Consider the following 25464-nt stretch of genomic DNA (forward strand, 5'->3'; position numbering starts at 1 on the left):
GGTAGAGCGGGAGTGTTTACGTCACCGGGGAGGTCTCCCATCCGGGGTGTGGACGGCGCGGTGACGTCAGCCCTTGCGCGTCCTGGGGGCTCCCTCCAGCTTCCGGCAGCTCACGCGAGGGGAGGAGGCCTCGCAGAGGCGGAAGTGTCCCAGAAGCCCCCGCTCGCGCGATGGCGACCCGGAACCGAAGTGGGGGAGGTCAGTTAGAATGAACGAAGGCTGCTTAGCTGGGTCTGCAGGCTTCCGGGGGGGGGGTAGATGGGGGAAGGGGCCGGATGTGGGGGGAGCAGGAGGGTAGATGGGGGAGGAAGAGGGGAGCAGATGGGGTGGGAGGGCAGGTGGGGGACCATATGGAGGAGGTAGATTTGGGGGAGGGTAGATGGGTGGAGTTGGGCAAATGGGGGAAGAGGAGGAGAAGACGGGGAGGAAGAGGGGAGCAGATGAGGAAGGAGGAGGTGGGGGGTAGATGGGGGGAGGTGGACTTGGGGGTAAATGGGGGGAGGAGAAGTGGGGTGGGGTTTGAAGTGCTACCATAACGCAGGCAGTACCACTGGAGCCAAGGGATGGGGAGAGGCGGTGTGGACGGAGACCTGGGGGCACAGGAGAGGCAGTTGATGGGTGCAGTAGATACATCAAAGGCGGAAGGAAAGTGGGTCTGAGAAAAAGAGAAGGGAGAAAGAGAGGCAGGATTCTGCGTGTGAAAACCCCCGAGTCTTTGGTGTTCTTTGTGATGGGAATTCCAGCAGTTGATGGCTGTCTGCCACTGATTTGAGCATTGGCCTGCTAAACCCAGGGTTGTGAGAATCCTTGAGGGGGCCACTTAGGGATCTGGGGCAAAAATCTGTCTGGGGATTGATCCTGCTTTGAGCAGGGAGTTGGACTAGATGACCTCTAGCCCTGATCTTCTATGATTCTAAGAAAGTAGTTGCACATCTGCCAGCCTGAAACATAGACAAAGCAAGCTGCAGTTTGCCACTGGTGTGAAGTTTGGGTAAGAAGGCCCAGCATTGCAAATTGCAGCTTTCTTTGTCTGCGCTAAAAGTTTGCACAGGGTGTAGCTTCGTCAGTTGCTGGGGAATCAGGACATATTTCTAATATAGTAAGGCCGTAGAAATTCTAATTACTGGAGCAATACAAGGACAAATCATTACAATGCATAAATACTTTTAATTTAATAATAAAAACTAACCAGTAAGAAGCTGCCATTTGATGGACGTAGATCAGGTGTTGTGAATTTAAATTTGGTCCCAAATGTATTTTTTCAGAAGAAAGCTTTTATAAAACTGAAAGAACAGTAGACAAGTTTCTCATTTTAAGACTTCAGAGAAAGCAGTTTTTAAACTAATAGACATTCCCTGTAGTGTTTGAAAGCTAAAATTTTGCACCACTTAATAACCTGAAAGTAAAACTGGTTTAATTGATTATCATTGCCCTCCCTGACAGAAATGTAAATACCAAAGTGCCATGTAGGTTGGGTTTTAAAATTTTTTTCTGAGGATCTAAAGTATTATGAGTAACATCTGTAAAAAAAAAAAAATGACATGATCATGTTGACAAAGAACGCACAATAGTTTTGTCTGATTCTTGGGTGCCATATTTCAAGTTTGCACATAATTGCATAATTTCCTACTGCTCTCCATTGCAATGAGGGATACCTGAAACTTTTGGAGAATTGAGATTTCACTACACTTTATAAAATACTAGTAAATGTTCTTTAGCACATTTGATGGAAGTAGCGAAAATGAAATTTGAGGGCCTCACTGCAATGCTCTGATTTTGAATCTTCCCTATGAAGGGGTGGGGAGAAACTGTTATGATTTAGGCTTTGTCTACTCTGCTGCTTTCAGCGCTAAAACTTTTGTCGTTCAGGTAAAGCTACCACCGCTCATTCGGGGTGGGGGTTTTTTTATTGCTGGGAGAGGGCTCCCCTGACGATAAAGCGTGTCTACACTGATCACATCACAGTGCAGCTGCTGTACAAGTGGGTAGTGTTGACATACTCTGGGGGAAATGGGTGTGCAGATTAGGGAGCTCCTGCTGTGTTTAAGGGCTTGGCTACACTTACAGTTTGCAGCGCTGGTCATCCTGCTGTGTAGGAGCAGCGCTGGTGTGTGGCCACATTTGCAGCATTTCCAGTGCTGTTGGGAGTGATGCATTATGGGCAGCTATCCCAGCATTCAAGTGGCTGCAACGTGCTTTTCAAAAGAGGGGGGTGGAGTGGGGTCTAGTGTGACAGGGAGCGGGGGGAAAGAGAGAGTGGATTTTTGGAGCCAACACTGTGTGTTAGCTTCCTGCCTTGAAAAATCAGAACATTTTTCCGACCCCTTAGTCTTAACTCTTAATTGCAAACAGCATGCAGGCAACACGACTCCCCGCTGTTTCCCTGCCTACCTCTCATTTGATTGTTTACAGCCAGGTACAGATGATCACAGCAAACAGGAGCTGTGTTTGTTTTTTAGATAGCAGCAGCAACGGAGGAGCTCCACAGAACTCGTTCACAACAGGGAGGAGGATCTCATTTGATTGTTCACAGATTGATCACAGCAAACAGGAGCTGATAAGCAGCTCTGGTAGAAACGGGGAGCTCCGGAGGTTCACAACAAAACAAAGAGAGGCTGCATAACAAAACAAAGGGAGTAATTTAGTTTAAAGCATTCTGGGATATCTCCTTATTCCCTGGAGGCCAATAAAAGCGCTGGTGTGTGTCCACACTTGATGAGCAGCGCTGGATCACCAGCGCTGCAATCGCTACACCCCAACCTGGCCAGGTGTACAGCCAGCGCTGCAGCCAGGGAGTTGCAGCGCTGGATGTGCCTTGCAGGTGTGGACAGTTACTAATTGCAGCGCTGGAAAGCCTCTACCAGCGCTGCAACTTGCAAGTGTAGCCAAGCCCTAACTATCTCAATGGCTAGTTTAACTACCAGATAAGTACGCAGTGTGTTGCTTTAGAGAGAATGATAGAGTTTGCCTGGAGACTCTTGACTTTGAAAGGTTACAATCATGGCTAAAACAAGAGACAGAGCAGAGATATCTTAAAAGACTGGCAGAGGAAGCTGAAGACAATGATATTATTCCAACTCCTCACTGATAAACGCAGTGACTCCCTGTAGGGAGCAGGGGTTCGTGTAGATGTAGGGGAACATGACTGTCCAGCTTGCTGGAACATGGCACTACCTGCAAAAATGTAAAGACTAAAACTGCCTTGATGCAAGGAATAAAGGACTTGACTAGAAAAGTTGATGGCAGTACAGAATGAGGTCTGCCAAACCTCATGACCTGGCTAAGGAAAGGGGTGTCCTGTTCTTTGCCAAGCTCTTTGAGCATCAGCCTGTGTCACAGCTGCTATTATCACTAAAGAAAAATGTTTGATCAGCTGAATGGCAGTGTTCACAAAGGTGCTATGCTGCTGCAGGAAATTCAGTAAGAAGCATTCAAAAGTGCCTGTACTTCACGGGTCTCCCAGTACAACTCCACAAGTAGAATATTCAGGCTCGTTTATTATCTTGCAAAACCTGGTAGGCTTGTTTCAGATCTCCCCAGGACAGCCAGCTTGCAGCAGTGGATGGCTTGGACGTTGGATGAAAGAACTGTTTGGTCCTTATCGGAGCCAAAATTGCTGAGTGGATGGCTCAAATGACATATGAAAAATGGAACTGGATTGGAACCAATATCAACCTAAAAGTGAAAGGCTCTGTAATTCATTTCCCTCAAATGCCCACAAGCCAGCCAGCCTTCCTAAACTGGGGCCAGATTGGAACTGGTGTTGTAATAACCCTGTATTCCATTCCATAGAGTCTGTTTTTGGAAGTTTATGACCAACAGCTTGGAGAGTAAATAGTTTGGAGGTTCAGGGAGTACAAGTTGCCAAAGAAAACTTGAGTCGGCTTCCATTCCCTTTCACATTGTAGGGTTTTTCAATAGCCCGTCCGTTGCGTCTGTAAGTTCTATGAACAGATATTTCCAGTTTCTGACTCTCCTTGTGTCCAGTGCTCTGTGAATAATTAACTTGCTTTTTGCAAGTCATAAAAAATGTGTCCCAGAGATCATCATCCAGTGCTGAAATGCAGCCATCTCTGGGCTGAGGCATGGTAGCTGTTAACCACACAGCAAAGCTGCACAAAGATCACTCATCCAGCAAAAATGCAACTGCCTCTGGGGTGGAGCATGGCATGGTGTGCAACAGTTTAGTGCAAAGAGAAAACCCAATCCAGTTGAAATCTAGGGAGACAGAAGGGAGTTAGCTAGTTTTGGCTAGACACGTTAGCAAACTCCATCATCCTAATATTTTGACCTCCAGACTGGAATGTGTTTGGTTCAAAAGATGCCATGGCATTTCCCCCAAGAGTATGAGCATTAAAATCCTACATCAAGACTTTGAAAATTGACCATTGAGGTGCCCAACTTGAGGAACCTTAAAGGGGCCTGGTTTTCAGAAAGTGCCGAGCCACCTGCTTATGATGTGATTCTTTGATCTACACATTCCAATCTGGGGGCTAGTCTCGATTTATTTCTGGATGTTTTCTGGAAGGCTGGTCTTGCTGTTAAGGCATTAAGTTAGGATTTAGGGACTTGAGCAACCCATTTTCCCACGTCATCATGATCATATGGCAACCCCCGTGATGGAATGGTTAAGATAATCAAGAGAACACTCCACGGAGAGTAAAGTGGACATAGTTTCTGCTGTTATTGGCTGAAGGCCTTCAACTGTATTGTGACATGTCTGTTGTGAGGTCATCAAGGTGCATGCAGGGGCTTCAGACTGCATTGATCAAGAGAGGCAGCAGGAGGAACAGCTGCCACTTCCAGCACAGCTGAGTGAGAGGGGACCCAGGGAATGGGGTACCACCAGCCCTGTTGAGGAGAACCTGATGCACTGATGAGGTTACTTGCCCTGTTGAGGGAAACCTGAATCAAAGAAGGGCTTACCACCAGCTCTGCTGAGGGGAATTTTATGAGAGGTTACCAGCCTATGAAGAGAATCCCTCTCGGGCAGAGTGTAACATCATGGAGAAGAATTCACCCAAGCCTGCACTGAAACACCCAGCAATTGGTATTGACTTGGGCACCACTAAATCCTGCATGGGCCTCTTCCGAGACGGCAAGGTGGAAATAATTGTCAACAACCAGGGCATCCGCACCACACCCAGCTGCGTGGCCTTCACTGAAACAGGGAGGTTGATAGGGGATGAGGCAAAGAACCAGGCAGCCCTCAACTCTCCTAACATCATATTCAGTGCCAAGCGCTTGATTGGCCGAACATCTGAAGACCCTGTTGTGCAGGCAGATGCGGAGTTCTGGCCCTTCCAGATAGTGAAAGCTGAAGGAAAGCCCCAGGTGCAGGTGTCCTACAAGGGAAAGGAGAAGGTTTTCTACCCAGAGGAGATTTCTGCCATGGTGCTGGGTAACTTGAAGGAGATGGCTGAAGACTACCTGGGCCACCCCATCACCCATGCCATTGTTACTGTGCCAGCCCACTTCAATGACTGTCAGCGCCAGGCCACCAAAGATGCTGGGGCGATCGCCGGCCTCAATGTGCTGAGGATCCTCAGTGAGACTACAGCTGCCGCCCTGGCCTACAGCCTAGACAACCCTAGCAATGGAGAACACAACGTGCTTATCTTTGACCTGGGTGGAGGAACCTTCAATGTCTCCGTCCTCACCATTGATGGGGGCATCCTCGAGGTGAAGGCTACCTCTGGGGACACTCATCTGGGAGGGGATGATTTTGACACCTGCCTGGTGAGCTTCTTCATAGACGAATTCCTAAAGAAACATCAGGAGAACATCAGCAAGGACAGGAGGGCTGTGTGGAGGCTCAGGAGGGCTTGCGAGGCAGCCAAACGCACCCTGTCCTCCAACATCAAAGCCAGTATCGACTTGTACTGCCTGTACAAAGGGATCGATTTCCATGCAGACATCACCCGGGCCCAGTTCGAGGAGCTGTGTGCTGACCTCTTCCGAGGGACCCTGAAGCCCGTGGAGAGGGCGCTGCAGGATGCAAAGCTGAGCCAGGCCCAGATCCATGATGTTGTCCTGGTTGGCGCCTCCACCCGCATCCCCAAGATCCAGGAACTGCTGCAGGATTTCTTTGGCGGCCGGCAGCTGAACAAAAGCCTCAACCCGGATGAAGCTGTCGCCTATGGGGCAGCAGTTCAAGCTGCCATCCTGATTGGAGAGAGGTCAGAGGTCACGAGGGGCTTGCTTGCCCTGGATGTGGTGTCCCTGTCTTTGGGGATTGAGACGGACGCAGGGAAGATGCACACCCTGATCAGACGCAACACTGCCATCCCCGCGGTGGTAACTCGGACCTTCACCACCTTCGATGACCATCAGCCTGACCTGCTCATCCGTGCCTATGAGGGGGAGAGAGCTACTGCCAAGGAGAACCACCTGCTTGGCCGTTTCCTTTTGAAGGGCATTTCCCCCGCTCCCCGTGGCATGGTCTTGGTGGAGGCGACCTTCTATATTAACGCAGATGGCATCCTGACTGTGTTTGCCCTGGACAAAGTCGCCGGCAATGCCAACCCCATCGCTGTGGATGCCAACAAGGGGCGACTGAGCAGAGAGGAGATACAGAAGTTAGCGGCGGAGGCTGAGAAATACCGAGCTGAGGATAGGGCACAGAAATGGAAATTGGCCACTAAGAACTACCTTCAGTCCTGCGCTTTCAGTGTGAAGCGGACCTCGGAAGATATCCTTAACTACTTCACCTTGCAGGCCAAGAAGAAGGTGATGGAGAAATGTCAGCTGGCCTTCTCCTGGCTGAGTCCAACTGGATGGCTGAAGAGGAGGAGGTCAGGCCCTATGAAAATGGTCTCGGGGAACTCCCTCCCAGGACTTAAACGCCTCAGTAACAGCACCACGGGCATCAACAGAACAAAACCAAACAAGTTCGTGATCACCACTTGCAGCTTGACTTTCCAGTTTACCCAAACTACCACTGTGATCTACCCATAGGAAGTCCTATCAGGGACCAAGGACGCAAGGCTTGCTGGTTGTTGTTGATTTACCTGGATTTACCATCTCATATAGCCAATTCATAAATGGGAACTTTCCATGAATAACAGCCATCGGCCTCAATAAATTCTGCCTCTCATACATGTCTGTACAGGTGCATTTACAAATTACTGGGCAAATAGCACGCTCCATGGAGTGTATGCCACAGCTGTATTTGGGCTGCGATGTTTAAAGGAACCTAAGAGAGTTAGGTGCCAAATCCCATTAAACTTCACTGGGAGTTGGGCACTTAATTTCCTTAAACTCCTTCCAAAATGCTAGCCTTGGCATCAGTTGTAGAGGGACTTTTGAACAGGTTTGTGTGTTTAATGTAGAACCTATAGAAAATGTCTCCTTTCCAAAGGATAACCTAGAAATGTCCAAATTTTAGGGAGAGATTCTAGTCTGTTATGCTAGGGTAAATCTGAAGTGACTCCATTGAACCTAGCAGAGTAAGGAGCAGCTTCTGATCTCAGTTACACTGGGGTAAATCTGGAGTAACTCCAGTTAAGTCAAAATAGTCACAATCAAGATTGTGATCTGCTATCCAGATGTAAATCTCTGTTGGCTCTGGAGATACGTATCTTTTCAGCTATATCCCCTCTTACTTGTCTCCTCTGTAATCTAAACAGCCTGTGTCTTTTATAAACTGATTGAGTCTGTCCATGCCTCCAAAACAATTCCTTAGCTACTTACCTTTGGATCTCTTCAGTTTCTTCTATAATATGCCAAAATTACTAGATTTTGGGAAAATGTTTGCTATGAAAAAGAAAAAAATCCACAAAACTTGTCAACTCACTCGTGTGCTCTGTGACAGATATAAAACTCATACGTTCAAAGAAGTGTCGAGATCCTCTAAAAGCCAAAACTGTTTTTTAGTGACTGCAGTCCAGGGAATAAAAGATCTGGAAATCTGGGTTCCCAACATACTTTGCAAATACAGCCTGCGCTCTGCATTATTCCTGCAGAGCTATCATTGCTCTCTGTAGAACATGAATTCAAGCTATCTTCCTGCTGTGAGTGAGGAAAGAGCTCATTTCAGATTCATCACAGCAAATGGTAAAATAACGTAAAGCGAGTGAAACAAGACAAGGAAATGCTATGCTGCCCTCTGCTGAGTGGAATCCTAACCCCTAAAGAAGATCCATCTCTCAAGTGGTGAAGGCCTGTTCTTTAAAGGAGGAAGATGGGCTGAGGAATGACCCTGATGTCGTCAGCTCTAAATGACAGCCCTCTACTGCTTGAGCTACATGACAATTCTTATAGCCCGTAAAAATAGAAGGTCATATCAGCCTTGTCAGTGCACAAGTTGTACTATACCAGTGCAGTTAAAATGATATTATCCCTGCTCACCTCCAGTGTGGATGCAGTTATACCAGCTTAAAGGTGTCATACTAGTAGAGTTTATTCCTGTTCGGGAAGAGAAATACTGTTCTGGTAGAAGTACACTTATGCCTGCTTCTACACTAGAGATTGTACTGATAGAACGATCAGTTAAAAAACATACCTCTAACCAGCTAAATACAAAAATTGTTTAGACCAGGCCTTAGTCTCTCTCTGGAGCCATTTAGTCTGGTGTCCAGGAGGACACAGGACAGGTCATGGACTAACCCACAGATGAGAGCTAGTTCAGGGTTCTTGATGGAGACAAGAGGCTGGGATACTTCTATCCAGAGATTAACGCCAGAAGAAAGGCAGGTCTTTCTCCATGAAGAAGAGGAAAGGAGTCAGCTGTCACAGCTCCTGAGATAACTGCACCTGTGACTGGAACAGAGCAGATAACTGATTTTTTTAGTTTGGGATTTGAACCAAAAAATCCAGGTGGGGGGGGAAAAATTGGTTTGCTTTGAACCTTTTTCATTTAGGGTGTTTTTCACCCTTTTTAAAAATTTCTTTTTTAAAAAAAATCTGAATTTCAAAACAAAGCACTGTTTTGAAATTAAAAGTGGCAACATTTAGTTTTAAAATGGCAGAAATAAACCATTTAGACATTTTTAGCTCTTTTCCAGCCAAAACTATTTGCTGAATTCAACCTGAATTTGTGATGAGTTTCAGTGGCCTAAAAATGTATTTTTTGGTGTATTTACTATTCATTGAAAATGTAATCTACTTCTGACCCCTTTGTGGCCTCCTTGAGGGCTGTGATGCTGGCAGACCAGGTCATGTCAGAGGGTAGTGAGGCCAATTCACATTTGTATTAATATAGATCAAAGTGATTGTATAGGGTCTTTAAACTTCATGAAAACAAGGGGAATGTTACTTGCATTGTTTCCACTTCTCTGTATCCTGTTGCAATGCAATAACAAACATTTACACTGTGTATACTCCTGTAACTAAATAACCCATGCAAATGAAGGAGAGGCTAATTTCAAAGCAAGTGGCCACTGTGTGTGATGACTGGAGGTCAGAGACTCTTAAGTGCATTCCTCACTCACCTTTGTTAAAGGAAAAGCCACATGGGTAGTGTCGCTGTCAGCTTGTTTTCTGTGAGAAAAAGCTTTAAAGATGGATTCTGGGAAAGATCCTTCAGCTTTGGCCCGTAGGGACTCTTACAGGCAAGTGTACCAGATAAAAGGCGGAGATCCCCTGAGAGAGACTGGGTACCCTGACCAGACTTTTGGGAAACTGGCGGTTTATTACATCACTGCCATCATTTGGAATTACGAACGGTGACTCACCTGTACATATATTTTACCCACTTTAACCTCTCAATAACGCTCATTTCTTTTTCTTAGCTAATAAATCTTTAGTTAGTTTACTACAGAATTGATTATTAGCGTTGTCTTTGGTGTATGTTCTGGGTACCAATTGTTCTAGGGTAAGTGACTGGTCTCTTGGGACTCAGAGCAACTTGATGTGGTGTGAATTTCGGTTTAAGTGACCATTATCACTAAGTTTGGTTTGTCTGGGTGACAAGAGAGGCTGGACAATCAAGGAGACAGTCTGTGACTCCATGCTAAGACTGGGATTGTGATCCAGGAGCTCACATTTGTTACTGGTTTGGTGAAATGTGATTATAGAACACACCACCAGGTAGGGGTGTCTGCCCTGTTTTCTGACAGTCTGCCCTAAGGTCGGCACTCACAGTTGTGAGCCACTCGAGACAGCGTGACAAGGGTGTCCCATTTAGTCCTCAGGCCTCTAGCCATTACCTTTTTCCAGGTGTGATCCCGCAATCCACTCCCTCCAGATGGAGCATGTAGGTTGTGGAAACCTGGAATTCACTGGAATGACCTCAACAGGCCTGAACCCCTGCAGTCCCGTTCTCTCAGGGGCAGTGACAAGGTCAGCCAGGGACCAGCCAGCTCTCCTAGAACAAAGTACTGTTTATTCAGAAGCATTTCAGAGAACGGAGATGATGATTTCAGAGAAAACATACCAGGAAACCAAGCACTTATTTCCAGGTCTAGCCTACCAGGCAGTGGCACATCTTCCCCCTGGGGATTAAAATACTTCAGACCCTTTCTGCAGGGTCTGTCTCTCTTGATCACAGTTTCATGCTGGTCCTTAGCTCGTATCTGCGTCAGGGTGGTGGTTTTATACCATTTTCAGTTCTTTGTTTGCCAGGCTGCTTGAGCGAGGTCAAAACAGTCTATGCAGCTTCGCCAGGACCAAACTTCGCCAGACTTGTAACTTGCCTTAGGGGTTGGCATTATTCTTCCACGCCCCACCCCCCGACAGGGAAACCTTGTAACTCCCCCGTTGAATCAGGAATCTGATCACTAGCCAGTAAAGATACGTGTAACATCAAGTTGATGCAATAGATTTTGATTGTTCTGTGTGTCCATAGTATCTGTCACATCAAGCCATGGCTGCGCACGAGCACCACGTGTCCGTCCCAGACCAGCTGAATCTGGACCTGGCTGGTTTGGAGTTGTCTTGGGGTGGTTCAGTTGTGTGGAGCCCACCACATGCCTCCATGTCTCAAGCTCTTACAGTCCACAGGTGCAATGAAGCCAGGTAGAAAAGAGCTGGGATCCAGGGTCAGGAGAGAATCATAGATGACCGTGTAGCACTGGAAGGGACAGCAATAGGTCATCAAATCCATTCTCCTGCACTCAAGGAAGCACTATGTCAGGGCTGTCGGGGGGGAGGGAGTGGGGCAATTTGCCCCGGGCCCCATGAGCCCTGGCCTGGTGGCGGTCCGGGTCTTCGGCAGCATTTCGGCGGCGGGGGGGCCCTTCAGTGCTGCCGAAGACGCGGAGCGACTGAAGGGCCCCCCGCCGCCGAAATGCTGCCGAAGACCCAGGGCCGCCCAGAGGATTCAGGGGACCTGGGGCAAAGCAGGGGAGCTGCGGTGCCTGTGCTCACCTGGCAGCGGCCCATCCCCAACAGGTGTTTGTCTAACTTGTTCTTAAAAACCTCCAGTGATGGAGACTCCACAACCTCTCGGCAATTTATTCCAGTGCTTAGCCACCCTACGAGAGCTTACAGCAGCACAGCTCTATGTCCAGTCACCGGACAAAAAGGGGGGGCTAGTGGGTTACCGATTGTTGTAATAAACCAGGGGTAGGCAACCTGTGGCACGTGTGCCGAGGGCGGCACGTGAGCTGATTTTCAGTGGCACTTGCACTGCCTGGGTCCTGGCCACCGGTCTGGGGGGCTCTGCATTTTAATGTAATTTTAATGAAGCTTCTTAAACATTTTAAAAACCTTATTTACTTTACATACAACAGTAATTTAGTTATATATTATAGGCTTATCAAAAGAGACCTTCTAAAAACATTAAAATGTATGACTGGCATGCGAAACCTTAAATTAGCGTGAATAAATGAAGACTCGGCACAGCACTTCTGAAAGGTTGCCAAAGGGGGGGATAGCTGAGTGGTTTGAGCACTGGCCTGCTAAACCCAGGGTTGTGAGTTCAATCCCTGAGGGGGCCATTTAGGAAACTGGGGTAAAAATCTGTCTGGGGATTGGTCCTGCTTTGAGCAGGGGGTTGGACTAGTTACCTCCTGAGGTCCCTTCCAACCTTGATATACTATGACCCCTGTAATAAAGGACAAAAGGCACCTGTGTCAATAATAAAAAGAACAGGAGTACTTGTGGCACCTTAGAGACTAAGGCCTTGTCTACACTACAAGACTATTTCGAATCAACTTAGTTCGAATTTGTGGATTCGACCTTATGAAGTCGAATTTGTGTATCCATACTAAATACACTAATTCGAATTTCTGAGTCCACATTCACGGGGCCAGCGTCGACTTTGGAAGCGGTGCACTGTGGGAAGCTATCCCACAGTTCCCGCTGCCCATTGGAATGCTGGGTAGAGCCCCCAATGCCTGCTGGGGGGAGAAATGTGTCGAGGGTGGTTTTGGGTAAGTGTCGTCATTGAACCGTCAATCACAACCTCCCTCCCTCCCTCCTTGAAAGCGCCTGCGGGCAATCTGTTCGTGCACTTTTCTGGTCAGTGACAGCGCGGACGCCACAGCACTGCAAGCATGGAGCCCGCTGCGATCGCCGTTTTCTCCTCCTCGCACTTTATCGTCCACCTCTTCCACAGTCAGCTGATGAGAAATTGGGCTACTTTTCAATGGTGCTGCAAGCACTGGGGGACCATAGGGGACGTTTTGCAAACATCAACGTCGGGTGGCCGGGCAAGGTTCATGATGCGTGTGTTTTCAGGAACTGTGGGCTGCTCAGACGCCTGCAGGAAGGTAGTTTCTTCCCGGACCACGAAATAACTGTTGTGGATGTGCAGATGCCTATAGTCATCCTCGGGGACCCAGCCTGCCCGCTAATGCACTTGCTCATGAAGCCCTATACAGGCGCCTGGGACAGCGACAAGGAACTCTTCAAATACCAGCGAGCAGCGTGACCTGTGACTGTTCAGTTTCTTTACAGAGAAGCTGAACCTGCTCCTGTTTCTTTACCCACTGACTGTTGACTCTCCTCTTTGGTTACATACCCCGTTCACCCCGTTTCCCCCACTTCCAACACACGTGTAAAAATAAAATACATGTCCCATTGTTACTTAAGAAAGGTTTCTTTATTCATGACTTTGCGTTAAAGGGTTGAAACTGGGAGGCAGACTGTGCTGGGTAGGGTGTGCGGTGATGTAAAGACCGCCTCTAAACTCAAGGAATGACAGGCTCCTGCTCCTAGAGCGGTCCGCAGTGCCGGAATGCTTCTTTCAAGGGAGCCTGCCATCCCTCTTTATGGAATTCTGTGTGCGGGCGGATATGTGACCTTGTGGTGGAGGAGGACGGATACAGATTCCTTTGTTGCGTGACTCAGCGGTCCAGGACAAGGACCGCTGTATAAGATCTGTAACCGCCCTCCCCCGCTGCAAAGTCACATCTCCCCCGCCCACACAGATCCTGGAAACCACCTCCCATACTGACCAGGGTGCCTACTGACTGCACCGTGTGTGTGACCCGCTGCTGATCCTGCCCCCGTGTCTGTACCCTGGGAAAGGTGACTGTCCTATGCAATTAACCACCCCCTTCCCCACGCCCCCCATTCAAACACAGTCTTCTTTGAAAAAACATAACGGAAACAGTAATTAACAGCAAAGCATTTTTATTAATTAAGTAGACAGTTAGGGGATGGGACTGGGATTGGGACTACTGTGAGTCTGGAAGTGAAGGACTTCGGCAAATGTAGGGTATGAGAGCTTTTGGGTACTTGAACACTGTGCTGTGGTGCAGTGACAGTATTCACGTCCCTGGCCGCCCCTCCTCCTGATTATTTTCGGTGAGGGGGGTATGGGACTTTGTGGCGGGGGAGTGCGGTTGCAGATACACTGCAGGGTGTCTCTGTCCTCCTGCGGTCCTGCAGAACATCCACAAGGCGCCTGAGCGTGTCCGTTTGCTCCCTCACTAGTCCAAGCATTGTTTCAGTCGCCTGCTTGTCTTCCTCACGCCACCTCTCCTCCCGTTCGCTGTGTGAGCGCTGGCACGGAGAGACGGTCTCCCTCCACTGGCTCTGCTGGTCCGCCTCTGCTAGGTAGCAGCCCATACGTTCCTTGAACATCTTGTCCCTTGTCTTTTTCTTTCGCCGCCTAATCTTTGCAAGCCTCTGCGAGGGGGATGCTGTGTCAGGTCTGGAGACAGTGGAAGCTGTGAGATGGGAAACAGGGAGTGAATTCCTTGCAAATATTCTTTTTTGTGAACAATTAACTGAGTCTAGGCTGTCTGTGTGAATTCTGGGTTGAGACCCCTGTGCCTGCTAGGGCACAAATCATTTTCGCGGTGGATTCTGGGTAAATGTCGCCAGTCATTCCTTCCTCCGGGAAAGCAACGGCAGACAATCATTTTGAGCACGTTTTCCATGAATTGCCCTGGCATACGCCATAGCGTGGCAACCATGGAGCCTGTTTTGGATTTGGTGTATGTCACCGTATGTGTACTAGATGCCGCTGACAGAGGCGGGCCAGCAGCGCTGCACAGCAGCATGCTTTTGCTTTTGCATGACAGCAGCGATGGTTACCAGGCATACTGCACCGTCTACCATACCATGAATTGGTAAGAAGACGGTAATAAGATGGTCATGGTTACCTGTCCTTTTGCACTGCACCATTTGGTGCTGTCATAAGTGCCCCTGGCCGATCAGCCAGGGGCGCAAAAGCCAAAATTGGGACTGACTCCCTGAGTCAATCCCTCCTTTTTGGTATCTAAAAATAGAATCAGTCCTGCCTAGAATATGGGCAAGTGTACTAGAGAACCACTGTATCATAGAACCAGAGAGCACAGCTGCTCTGTGTCCGATCCTGCATAAATTATGAGCTGTATGCTATTCACAGGGGGTGCTCCTGCAACAACACCACCTGTTCATTCCGTTCTTACCCCAGCCTTCCTGGGCTACCATACCATTGTCCCCCCACTTGTGTGATGAAGTAATAAAGAATGCAGGAATAAGACACAGTGACTTGTTTGTGAGAAATGAGTGGAAGGAAGCCTCCAGCTGCAATGATAGTCCAGGCAGGACATTAAGGAGTGTGGATGAAGGAGCCCATCATCCCTCTGCTAGTCCAGGGGCAATTGAATCTTTTATTTACAATGAAGGGTGGGGGCTGATGGAGCTCAGCCCCCTGTTGCAATGATGAGGACGGTTACCAGCCATATTGCACCATCTGCCATGAAAAATTAGGGACAGGCGCCCTTGATTGACCTTACTGATGCTAGTCGGCATGGTTACCAGCCCTTTTGCACTGCCCCATGTGCCAATAGGCTGACGATGACGACGGGTATCAATCGTATTGTACCGTCAGCCACCCATGGCGGGGGGGGGGTGGGGGAGCAAGGATATTGGTGTTGAGTGCTGCAGCATCGCATCTATCTGCAGCATTCAGTAAAGATACGGTGACATGTAAACGAGTCAACAGAGGATTGATTTCCCTTTAACTTCTCGGGTTCGGGGGGTGGGGGGGGGCGTAAATTGCAGAGCTGTGCCCTGAACCAAGGCGGACACGGTGTTTTACCATAGAAGCATTTGGAGCTCATCCAAGAATGCAAATGATTTTCGGAGACAGCAGGAACTGTGGGATACCTTGCGTCCTCATTCCCCCCTCCCTCCATGAGCGTCCATTTGATTCTTTGGCTTTCCGTTACGCTCGTCACGCAGCTGCGTGCTGAGTCTGTGCTATGCCGTCTGTCCGTGGATTTATTAAAAATACTTTGGACCAGGCGCACCATAACAGTAATTCCACTACTTAGATGCATGAGTCTCCTAGCGAGATCACCGTGAGGACGGGCACTGAAGGAGATAGAGAGCGCATGCTGCGTGAAATCTATCACGAACCACGGACCGATGCAGCCGTGCTCGGGGAGGCAATGCTCCCTGAATACCGCATGAAAGCCTCGCGCGGAAAAGGGTGCTATCACGGAGCACCCAATAAGGCAGCTCTCCCCAGGAACCTCCTGCTGATGCTTATCGATTAATGGAAGGAGAGCTTTGTGGAGATCTCCCAGGAGGATTTCTGTTCTATCACCATATATAGAGAGACCTCCTTCTCACACACTTCAGTTTCCTGTTATATTAAGAATAAAAGTTAACATGGTTAAAGCACTTACCGACTGCTCCTTCCCCTGATTCAGGATCCGGGTTCATGGCCGGGGAGGGTTGGTAGGGGATCTCCGTGACGGTGATCCTGGCTGTCGGGGAAACCAGCGTTGTAAGCGCTCTCGCCTGCCTCATCCTCCACAAACACTTCCTCATCTTCCCCGTCCGTGAACATCGTCGAGGAACTGTCCGTCGACACTGTCCCATCATCAGAGTCCATGGTCACTGGTGGGGCAGTGGTGGCAGGCTCCGTAGCATCCGTTTGCCGCTTTGATTTTTTGGTAGCCTTGTCTGGGGTCCTTGGTTTTCACGCGGCGCTGCGTTGCATGACGGCTGTATCCTCTGTCTGGATCATGGCTTTGGAGACCTTCTCGTAGGTCTTTGCATTCCGTTTGTTGGAGCGCAGCTCCGAAAGCACAGACTCCTCGCCCCACACACCGATCAGATCCAAGAGTTCCCGGTCAGTCTATGCCGGGTCCCTCTTTCTATTCAGAGATTACATGAACTCCTCTGCTGGAGAGCTCTGCATTGCTGCCAGTGCTGCTGAGCTCGCCCCGATGTCCAACCACAAAATGAGATTCTAACTGTCCAGAAAGGAAAAGGAATTCAAATTTTCCCGGGTCATTTCCTGTGTGGCTGCTCAGAGCATCGAAGCTCGGACTGCTGTCCAGAGTGTCAACAGAGTGGTGCACTGTGGGATAGCTCCCGGAGCTACTAAGTTCGATTTGCATCCACACCTAGCCTAATTCGAGCTAGCCATGTCGAATTTAGCGTTACTCCACCTGTCGGGGTGGAGTACCAAATTCGAACTAAAGAGCCCTCTAGTTCAAATTAAATGGCTTCCTGGTGTGGACGGTTGAGCGGTTAGTTCGAATTAACGCTGCTAAATTCGAATTAAAGTCCTAGTGTAGACCAGGCCTAACAAATTTATTTCAGCGTGAGCTACAACTCACTTCCTCGGATGCAATAATGTCATCTGATGCCTGTGGAAAAGAAAAGCCATTAGTTAAAGTGACCCTGCAGCCAATGTTCCCTCTAATTTGTCCCATCCTTGTGTGGAATGAATGTTATGTGCACCAATATGGAGGTGATGTGTAGTGGGGGTAGGGCCGAGGGGTGTGGGAGGAAGCTTGGGGCGGGGGGGTGAGGACTCTGGCTGAGGATGCAGGCTCTGGGGTGGGGCCAGGGATGAGGGGTTTGGGGTGCAGGCTGCCTGGGGCTGCAGCGGGCAGAGAGGACTCCCTCCAGCCCTCTCCCCAGCCGCAGGAGCCCGTGGGAGAGGCGTCTCTCCTCTCTGTGCTGCTGCCCCGGGGCTGGGGCAGTCGCCGAAACTTGGCACTCCCTAAGCTCGCCTCTCACCCCTCGCCCCTGAGGGCAGTGTGCATGGCTGCGCACCTTGGAGGGAACGTAGCCTGCAGCGATAGCATGATGGGCTGCCTGTGCATCATCCCAGTGACTCCATATCACAGGAACGCTGTTTTAGGGTGACCAGCTGTCCCGATTTTATAGGGACAGTCCAGATTTTTGGGTCTTTTTCTTATATAGGCTCCTATTACCCCCCACCTCCTGTCCCGATTTTTCACATTTGCTGTCTGGCCACATTACGCTGTTTACAAGTATCACAATGATTCCACCCCCCCCCCCCCCACACACACACTGCAGATTCCCCCAGAAGCTTGTCTGCAGACACAGCTGCTGCTGCTGTTTTGGAGAAGGGAGGCTCCCAGCTGCCGACACTGGGGCTGGAGGGGCAGCTCCCATTGCTGAGTGGGGACTCGGGGAGGCAGCTTTTGCACCCATTCGAGCAGCTGTGGGCGGAGCCGCCATCCCCACTGTTGTTAGGGTGTCCAGCTCTGGGAGGGGATGGACTGTCATGTGAGCAAATGTACTGATGTGGGAGGGTAAACGTTTGCAGGATCAGGTGCAAAAGGGGGAAGTGGAAGTACCCAAAGAGCTGCCAGGTACAATGGGAACAAACTGGAAGTAATGGGGGTAGGGGGGAGATGTTCTCTCCCAGTGCTAGTGACTGTGACTTGTACCATAAGAGGTAAAATGTTTGCACGTAGACGTGTGCTTTTTAAATGGGCAAGGTCCCTTTAAGCATAAGTTTCAGTTTCCTGGACTCGTTTATTTCCCTCTAGCGGAAAGTGAAGAGCCTGTCGGGGAGAGAAACGAAACTGGGGGGATATGAAATGAACGGCACCAGGGGAAGAGCTTGGGCGAAGGGGTGGAGCAAAGAGATGGGGATATAAAGCGGCAGCTGGCTGGCTTGGGTCCTCTAGCAGCTACATCCTGATCTGCAGGGAGGTGGCTTGTCCTCGGCTCCACTGGGTACAGCTGTGCAAGGTAAAAAGGAGGCGCAAGCTCTCTGCTCAGTAACGGGGTAAATGCAAGGTCATTGCATGGAGCTGGAGAGAGAGACTCTGGACTGAGACGAGAATTGAGGATTTTAAACTCGTAGGAGTGACATCCGGGGTTGGGAAGGAATTTTCCCCTGGGTCAGGCTGGCAGAAACCCTGGGATTTTTTTTGCCTTCCTCTGCAGCATGCGGCACGGGTCACTTGCAGGTTTACACATGTATAAATGGTGGATTCTCTGTAACTTGAACTTTTGAAATCATGATTTGAGGACTTCAGTAACACAGCCAGAGGTTGGGGGATCTGGTCCATTACAGGGGTGGGTGGGTGAGGTTCTGTCGCCTGCAATGTGCTGGAGGTCAGATCAGATCAGTGGTTCTCAAATAGGGGGATTGGTGCCCCTGGGGTACTCGAGGTATTCCAGGGGGCACTCAGTCATCTAGATCAATGTTTCTCAACTAGGGGGATGCAGCCTCCAGGGCAGAGGTGGGTAAACTTTTTGGGCTGAGGGCCACATCTGGGTGGGGAAATTGTATGCAGGGTCGGGACAGGGGCTTGGGGTGCATGTGGGATGTGGGAGGGGTGCAGTGTGCAGGAAGGGGCTCAGGGCAGGGGGTTGGGTGCAGGAGGGATGCAGACTGCGGGAGGGGGCTCAGGGCAGGGGGTTGGGGTGCAGGAGGGATGTGGGGTGTATGAAGGGGCTTAGGGCAGGGGGTTGGGGTGCAGGAGGGGTGTGGGGTATATGAAGGGGCTTAGGGCAGGGAGTTGGGGTGCACAAGGGGGCTCAGGTAGTGGGGGTGCAGGAGGGGTGCTGGTGAATGAGGGGGCTCAGGGCAGGGGGTTGGGGTGCGTGAGGGAGTGCGGGATGTGGGAGGGGGTGCGGTGTGCAGGAAGGGGCTCAGGGCAAGGGATTGGGGCAGAGGAGGAGTGTGGGGTGTATTAGGGGGCTCAGGGAAGGGGGTGCAGGAGGGGTGTGGGGTGCGCAAGGGGGCTCAGGGCAGGGAGTTGGGGTGCAGGAGGGGTGTGGGGTGCGCAAGGGGGCTCAGGGCTGGGAGTTGGGGGGGCGGGGTGCAAGCCGGACCCGTGCCGCTCTAGGAAGCACTGCGGCCCCTGGGGGAAGTGTGTGTGTGGAGGGAGGTGGCGGAGGGCTCCACATGCACTGTCCTTGCTGCGCCTCCAGGTACCTCCCCCACAGCTCCCACTGGCCGCGGTTCCCCGTTCCTGGCCAATGGGAGCTGCGGGGGGTGGTGCCTGGAGGCAAGGGCAATGCATGGAGCCCTCTGCCCCCCCGCCCAGGGGCTGCCGGGACATGGTGCTGGCCGCTTCTGCAGAGCGGCGCGGGGCCCATGGCGCCACGGTGGCAATCCCGTGGGCCGGATCCAAAGCCCTGAGGAGCCGGAGCCGGCCCCCAGGCAGGAGTTTGCCCATCCATGAGCTAGGAGAAGTCACTGGACAGGTTTCGGGGAGTTGCAAGTGCATGGCTGGCATTATGGGGTGGCAAGCAGGGCAGTTGTCCCACGTTCCATGCCCCGGGGGACCCCATGAAGCTAAGTTACATGCTTCAGCCCCCTGCCTGGGGCTCAGGCTTCCGACAAGGCTGACGCGTGACAAACAGGCTCAAGTATCACCCTGAAATGTACGTACAATATTTATATTCCAATCGATTTATTTTATAATTAGAAGGTAAAAATGAAAGTCAGCAATGTGTCAGGAACTGTGTGGCTGTGAGGCTTCTGTATTTTTATGTCTGATTTTATAAGCAAGTAGTTTTTAAGTGGAGGTGAAACTTGGGGTACGCAAGACCAATCAGCCTCCTGAAAGGGGCACAGGAGTCTGGAAAGGTTGAGACCCACTGGACTACCTGATCACGATGGTCCCTTCGGACCCGAAAGTCTGTGAGACATGAGCCTGGCTCATAATGCCCAGCCCCAAAGCCTGGGGAATGGACAGCTGGTTCTTCCAATGTGTTCGTGGTACCTTCTGTGGAATACCCTTGTGAGAGCTTGGGAACCCTTTGGGGAAGGCGAGCGTTTACCTGTCATCTCCAGCAGGGGGCAGTGGTGCGTGCACACCCCTCCCTCCCCCCATTGACTGGCAGCAGCGGAATGATAACAGGGCGGGGGGCTGGTGTCACTTTTGTACCTGCAGGTGCCTAGCAGGAAGAAACACCCCCCTCGGGCGCCATGTGGCGGCAATCCCAGCTTCTCTTCCTGCTGTGTCTGGTTCTGTCCAGTGGCTCTGCTGACAGGTGGAGAGGTACGTTTAGTTTTGCTTATTTCCATTGGCCCCCAAAATCAAAATCCGCTTGGTGCGGGGGCCAGGTGCTACATGGACAGACAGCGCTGGGGACTGCGCGGCTTCTGCTTTCTCCTTGCCATGGGCAAACGGCATTGATGGCACAGAGGAAGATCTGCCATCGCCCTACCCTGGAAGTGAGTCCCCATGGCCTGTGCAGTCCTTGCTCCCTTCCCTGCAGACCCATAAACGCCCATGTGTGCGCGATGGATGCTTGTGTGATAGGCACCGTCATCGCTATAGCATCATAGGCTTGCATGGTGTCTTAGAAGTGGCCTAGTACCACTCGCAGCCTTAACTACAGCCCCGTGACGGCTTCTCTTCTCGGGAACTCCCAACTTCCGGAGAGTTTCGAGACCTGGCCTCTGCCCAAAAATTTGTTGTGGTTGTTTTTTTTTTTTTTAAATGGTTTTTCTTTGGTGACAAATCACAGCTCATCTCCTTCTGAGCACAAGAAGAGGGGTGGGGGAAATACTCTTGTGACCTTTCTTTAGAGCATTGCAACCCAGGGCATAAAATGCAGAACTCTGAGACCGGATCCTGCTGGTGGATCGCTGCACCCACGTGGATCCTCACGCTGGATCAGGCCCTGGGTGTGGAACTAGTTCTTGCTTAGATGCACCTCTGGGTGTTCCAGAGAAACCTGCCTTTGATTGGACCAGTGTGGCAAGTACAGAAACACGAGCAGAGGGAATTGTCACACAAATAAGGGGTGGGGGGAGCTGTCCGATACCGTGTTGTTTGTGGTATTAAAGGCTGTGTTGTGATAAATACGCACAAGAGTTACAGGTCCTGAGCCCAACTTTAACTGCAGCCTTTTCTGGCTGGAAGGCCTGATGGGTCAGCACCCAGATCACTGCTTCATCCAGGAAAACATGGAGACGAGGTCCCGGCCTCTTATAGTTTATAATCTAGGGCACTACCCTCTGCACCCAGAGAAGTCACCGGGGGCTCTGCATGAGTGTCGGTGTTCCCGTGCATGGATCCAACTGCAGGATTGTGGCCTAAACGAGCCTCTCCCCCCCCCTGCCAGAATCCCTTCTTATTTTGTATGTGCAAAAATAAAAACCAGTGCCCCCCTCATGCCCTCTCTAACCCAGAAGCCCCAGTAATACTCAAACTGTTTCTCTGTCATTCTCTTTAGATGATGAAGAGGAGGATGGCTGCACGCTAATAGATGCTCTCCCGTACATGGTCGTGGGAGGAGGTGGGTTATTAATGCCCCTCCCCAATGGAGGCCGGGGGCGGAGGAAAAGTGCATGACCCTGGAGCAGTCCCATCCATACAGCCCAGGGTAACAGGAGAGGGTTTTGTAGCAGGGTGAGCATGTGTGTGTGCTGAGTTTGTTCGTTCTCCTCGCAGCACAAGGTGAGGATGGGAGGGGAGAGCAGGTGAAGTCTAATGCTGCAGACAGTCCTTAACATGCTATATGACCCCGTGCCAACCAAACAGGGCCTTCCTCCTGTATGGTGAACGCCTCGCTCGGGCTGGGTGGCTCGGGCTTCGAAAGGGGGCTGAAACAGAAACGCCTCTGATCTAATGTGTCTCTCTCTGCCCCAGCTGCTCTGATGTATGCAGGGCCAGCCGTGCTGGCTTCCTTGGGGTTCCAGGCCACCGGCATAGCCGCCAGCTCCGTGGGTTCCTGGCTGATGAGCTGGTCTGCCATCAGTTCGGGAGGCGGCGTGCCTGCAGGGGGAGTCGTGGCCACGCTCCAGAGCCTCGGTAGGTGGGACGTGCCCCGTGCAAGGAACACTTCAAACCCAGCGTGGGCTTTTAAAGAGCTTATTCCCCTTTCACTCAGGATTGCTAGGATGGGGGGTGCTTTGGAAGACGAGCAGGGGGCTGGGAGTCGTGGCACTTGGGGGGGGGGGGGGGGGCTTTTAGAACTAGAGGTCCCAGCTGAGACCAAACACCCCTCTTCACCGGTCTGGTGAGAGAACCCCTGCCCCGGGGAGTTACCGTTCTAAATAGCCAAGGCGAGAAGGGGTGTGGGGGGGAGGGCAGCAGAGACCGAGTGGCAGTCACTTGCCCCAGGTCCTGTACAGCAGAGCCAGGAACAGAAGCCAGGAGTCGTGACGCCCGCTCGTGAAATAGGTGAGGTCAGATTGGGACCCTGTGACTCTCCCTTTATCGACAGAGCCCAGGCCGGCTTCTCTCCTGGACAGTGCGGGCGTTGGATCTGTTCCCTGTCTGCCGCCGGATTGACTGGGGTCTGCGCTGGCTATTCACTAGCCTTTGTTCTGTGTTCCTTCCAGGGGCCCAAGCAGGCAGCGTGGCCTGGGGGTCGATCGGCTCCAAGCTGGGCTACTCTGCCCACCAGAACTTCATCTGCGGCAAGAAGCAGAAGTCCAAGAAGCAGTAATCCCCCTCCCCCCGCAGCTCTCCTCTCGCCGGCTGTCGGGAAAACTACCTCTGGGCTCGCCACACCGAGCCTGGGCGTGGGCGCGGTTTGACGTCTGTATTTGGGGGAAGGGGTGTGATGTAATTCTCAAGGGGTTTGCTCTAATTCCTACTGAAATCAATAGACGTGTTTGGCCAGGTCTACGCTACCCATTTAGTGCGGTATAACTATGTCACTCGGGTGTGAAACATCCACACGCCTGAGCAACACAGCTATGCCAGCCCCCCGCCGGGGTGTCTGGACGCAGGAGAGATCTGGATGCGTAGGGGCTTGTCGGGGGGTGCAGGGGGAATGGGATGCTGTGGGGAGAGGGGTCCAGGTGAAGGTGGTTGGGGCACAGCAGAGTGGGTCTGGGTGCGGGGGGGCATCCGAATGCATGGGGGTTGGGTGGACCAGGGGAGGGCAGCTCCCTGCACAGTGACCCGACCCCCCCCCACCTGTGGAGTGATGGGGGGTGGGGAAGCAGCTTTGGAGGGAGGGAGTTGCCAAAGGTGGTTGGTGCAACCATTAAACGGTTCCCTGAAGAAAGTGCCTGAACAGCGTGTGGCTATGGAGTTTAACCCTTTCTGGGCCGGGGAGTGGGAGACAGGCCACTGCTGAGGAAAAATTAAAAATAAAATAAAACCATGTTTGCAGACAGGAATCTGGATAGTCGTGTTGATTGACCACACGGTGCATGTCCATCAGTCACCAGGCCGGCAGCAGCAGGAATTACAGCGGACGTGCCCAGGGCTTCCTGCGTCACACGGTTCCTGTAGTGCTCTAAACAGTGCGTGGTGGAGCGGCTGCTTGGCAATAATGAGTGCGCCGTGCACCAGGCTACTTCAGAGCCCCCCCTCCCCCAGCACAGCAGCAACCCTCCCTCCCCAGCCCCCACCCAGCTGCTCTGCCTGGCTCTGTCTCCTCCTGGTCACTGCTCTTCTGTTCTCCCCTTCAACGCAGCCCCGCCCCCGTAGGGGAAACTGACCAGCACAGGTAAGCGCCCTGTGTCACCCGCTCACGCCCACCCCAAGTTCCTCTGGGCCCACCCAAGGGGCGGGGGGGAAGCAACTCCTCCCCTGGTGCCTTGTGCCTGCGGATCAGTGTCGCTTTCATCACATGGGGCTGGGTACCCAGCTCCTGGCATCACCTCCCCCTCCCACAATGCTCCTCCACGGGGAGGAAGTAGGAGGCAACGTGGCCTCGTATAGTTTAGGGGGGCAATGCCCCCCGTCTACCTCCACCCCCACTCCCTACCCTATGAGCCTGGGCCCTTATTGAGGGCACTTAAGGTGATTCCATTTTTGTTTGTAGCTCCTCCAGGGCAGGATCCCTGCCCTGCCTGTCTGTCGCTAGCACTGGAGTGGCTAATACTCCTCCTCTCCGGTGCCTGCAGCCCCTAGACATGCACAGGGTCTTGCATGCGTTTCAGTGCAAGACCGCGTGGACCCACTCCACATAACAGGAGTGGTGGCCCGTACGGCCGGCGTGAGTGCCTGTTCTCTGGCCTGGCCACTGAACTGTTCATGGCCCGACCCTTCAGCAGCCAAAGGGCACCGGCGATCAGGAGCCCAATCCTGCAGGCCTCATGTGGGCCACCCTCCTTCAGCCGAGGCGTCTCACTGCAGCCAATGAATGCAACAGCAGCACGCCCCCCTTTGCTCTGAGGGGAGGAGCGAGGGACGGGGTGAAGGGACCACCCACCGGATAAACCCTGCTGATGACTCTTTAGAAACCACAGTGCAATTTACATTCGCCTGGCAAGCTCCAGCAACCCCAGCTTCTTGGGAGTTCTCCGGGGTCTTCTCGGCCTGTAATGAGACTGTATCGCCTTTGTTCTGCAGTGCCCCACCCGCTTTTGCGCACGCTCTGACCACTGCAGGAGCTCTGGCAGCCGGTGAAGGCTGGTGTTTACCGTACGACTCCCTGCAAGGTATTGAGTGATTGCCCAAGGTCCTGTGCGAGACCGGGCGGAACTGCTACACGGGCGAATGCTCCGAAGATCCTTCATACGCTTTCGGTTTCCAGAGGAAACGGATAGTGATTCCCAGGAGGAGTACAAAGCTCAATCCCGCCCCAGACTGTGAACAATGTAGCGTAGCTTGTTTAATTAGCTGAGCTAGTAAGAGACGCTAAACATCACTGCTCCATCAGCTGCCTCTTTTTGTGACACCTCCCCCATCCTCGATCCCTCTCCTTTCAAATGATAAACCCCCACGCGTAGGGCTTGGGGGCAAGACTGCTGTCAGTTACGCCGCTGTAACTCTGGTGTTACACCGTTCTAGCAGATGAGAATCTGGCCCCTTGTTTGCACCTCTTGTCAAGCCTCCAGTGTGTGAATGCTGCCCAGCGGCCCCTCCGAAGTCCCCGCGAACTTAATGATCGATATTGCCTCGTTGTTTACTTCTACCTACTCTCCCATCTGTTGTCTCT

General features: G+C 51.6%; 1 protein-coding gene and 1 pseudogene across 3 annotated transcripts; both read left to right on the plus strand.

Moving 5' to 3' along the window:
- Positions 1-70: 70 nt before the first annotated feature.
- On the plus strand, positions 71-23695 carry IFI6 (interferon alpha inducible protein 6). Of its 3 annotated transcripts, none has more exons than XM_044997940.1 (5): positions 71-198; positions 20505-20612; positions 21796-21858; positions 22212-22373; positions 22907-23695. In XM_044997940.1, the coding sequence occupies exons 2-5, from the start codon at positions 20540-20542 to the stop codon at positions 23011-23013; spliced, it is 405 nt and encodes a 134-aa protein (XP_044853875.1). In that variant the 5' UTR covers positions 71-198; positions 20505-20539; the 3' UTR covers positions 23014-23695. The 3 variants fall into 3 exon arrangements, with proteins under 3 accessions (XP_044853875.1, XP_044853876.1, XP_044853874.1); XM_044997941.1 differs by lacking the exon at positions 71-198 and adding an exon at positions 17928-17960; XM_044997939.1 differs by lacking the exon at positions 71-198 and adding an exon at positions 18192-18345.
- LOC123355445 lies at positions 4740-7115 on the plus strand (annotated as a pseudogene).
- Positions 23696-25464: the final 1769 nt, after the last annotated feature.

Source organism: Mauremys mutica, chromosome 23 (genome assembly GCF_020497125.1).
Source record: "Mauremys mutica isolate MM-2020 ecotype Southern chromosome 23, ASM2049712v1, whole genome shotgun sequence".
Lineage (NCBI taxonomy): Eukaryota > Metazoa > Chordata > Testudines > Geoemydidae > Mauremys > Mauremys mutica.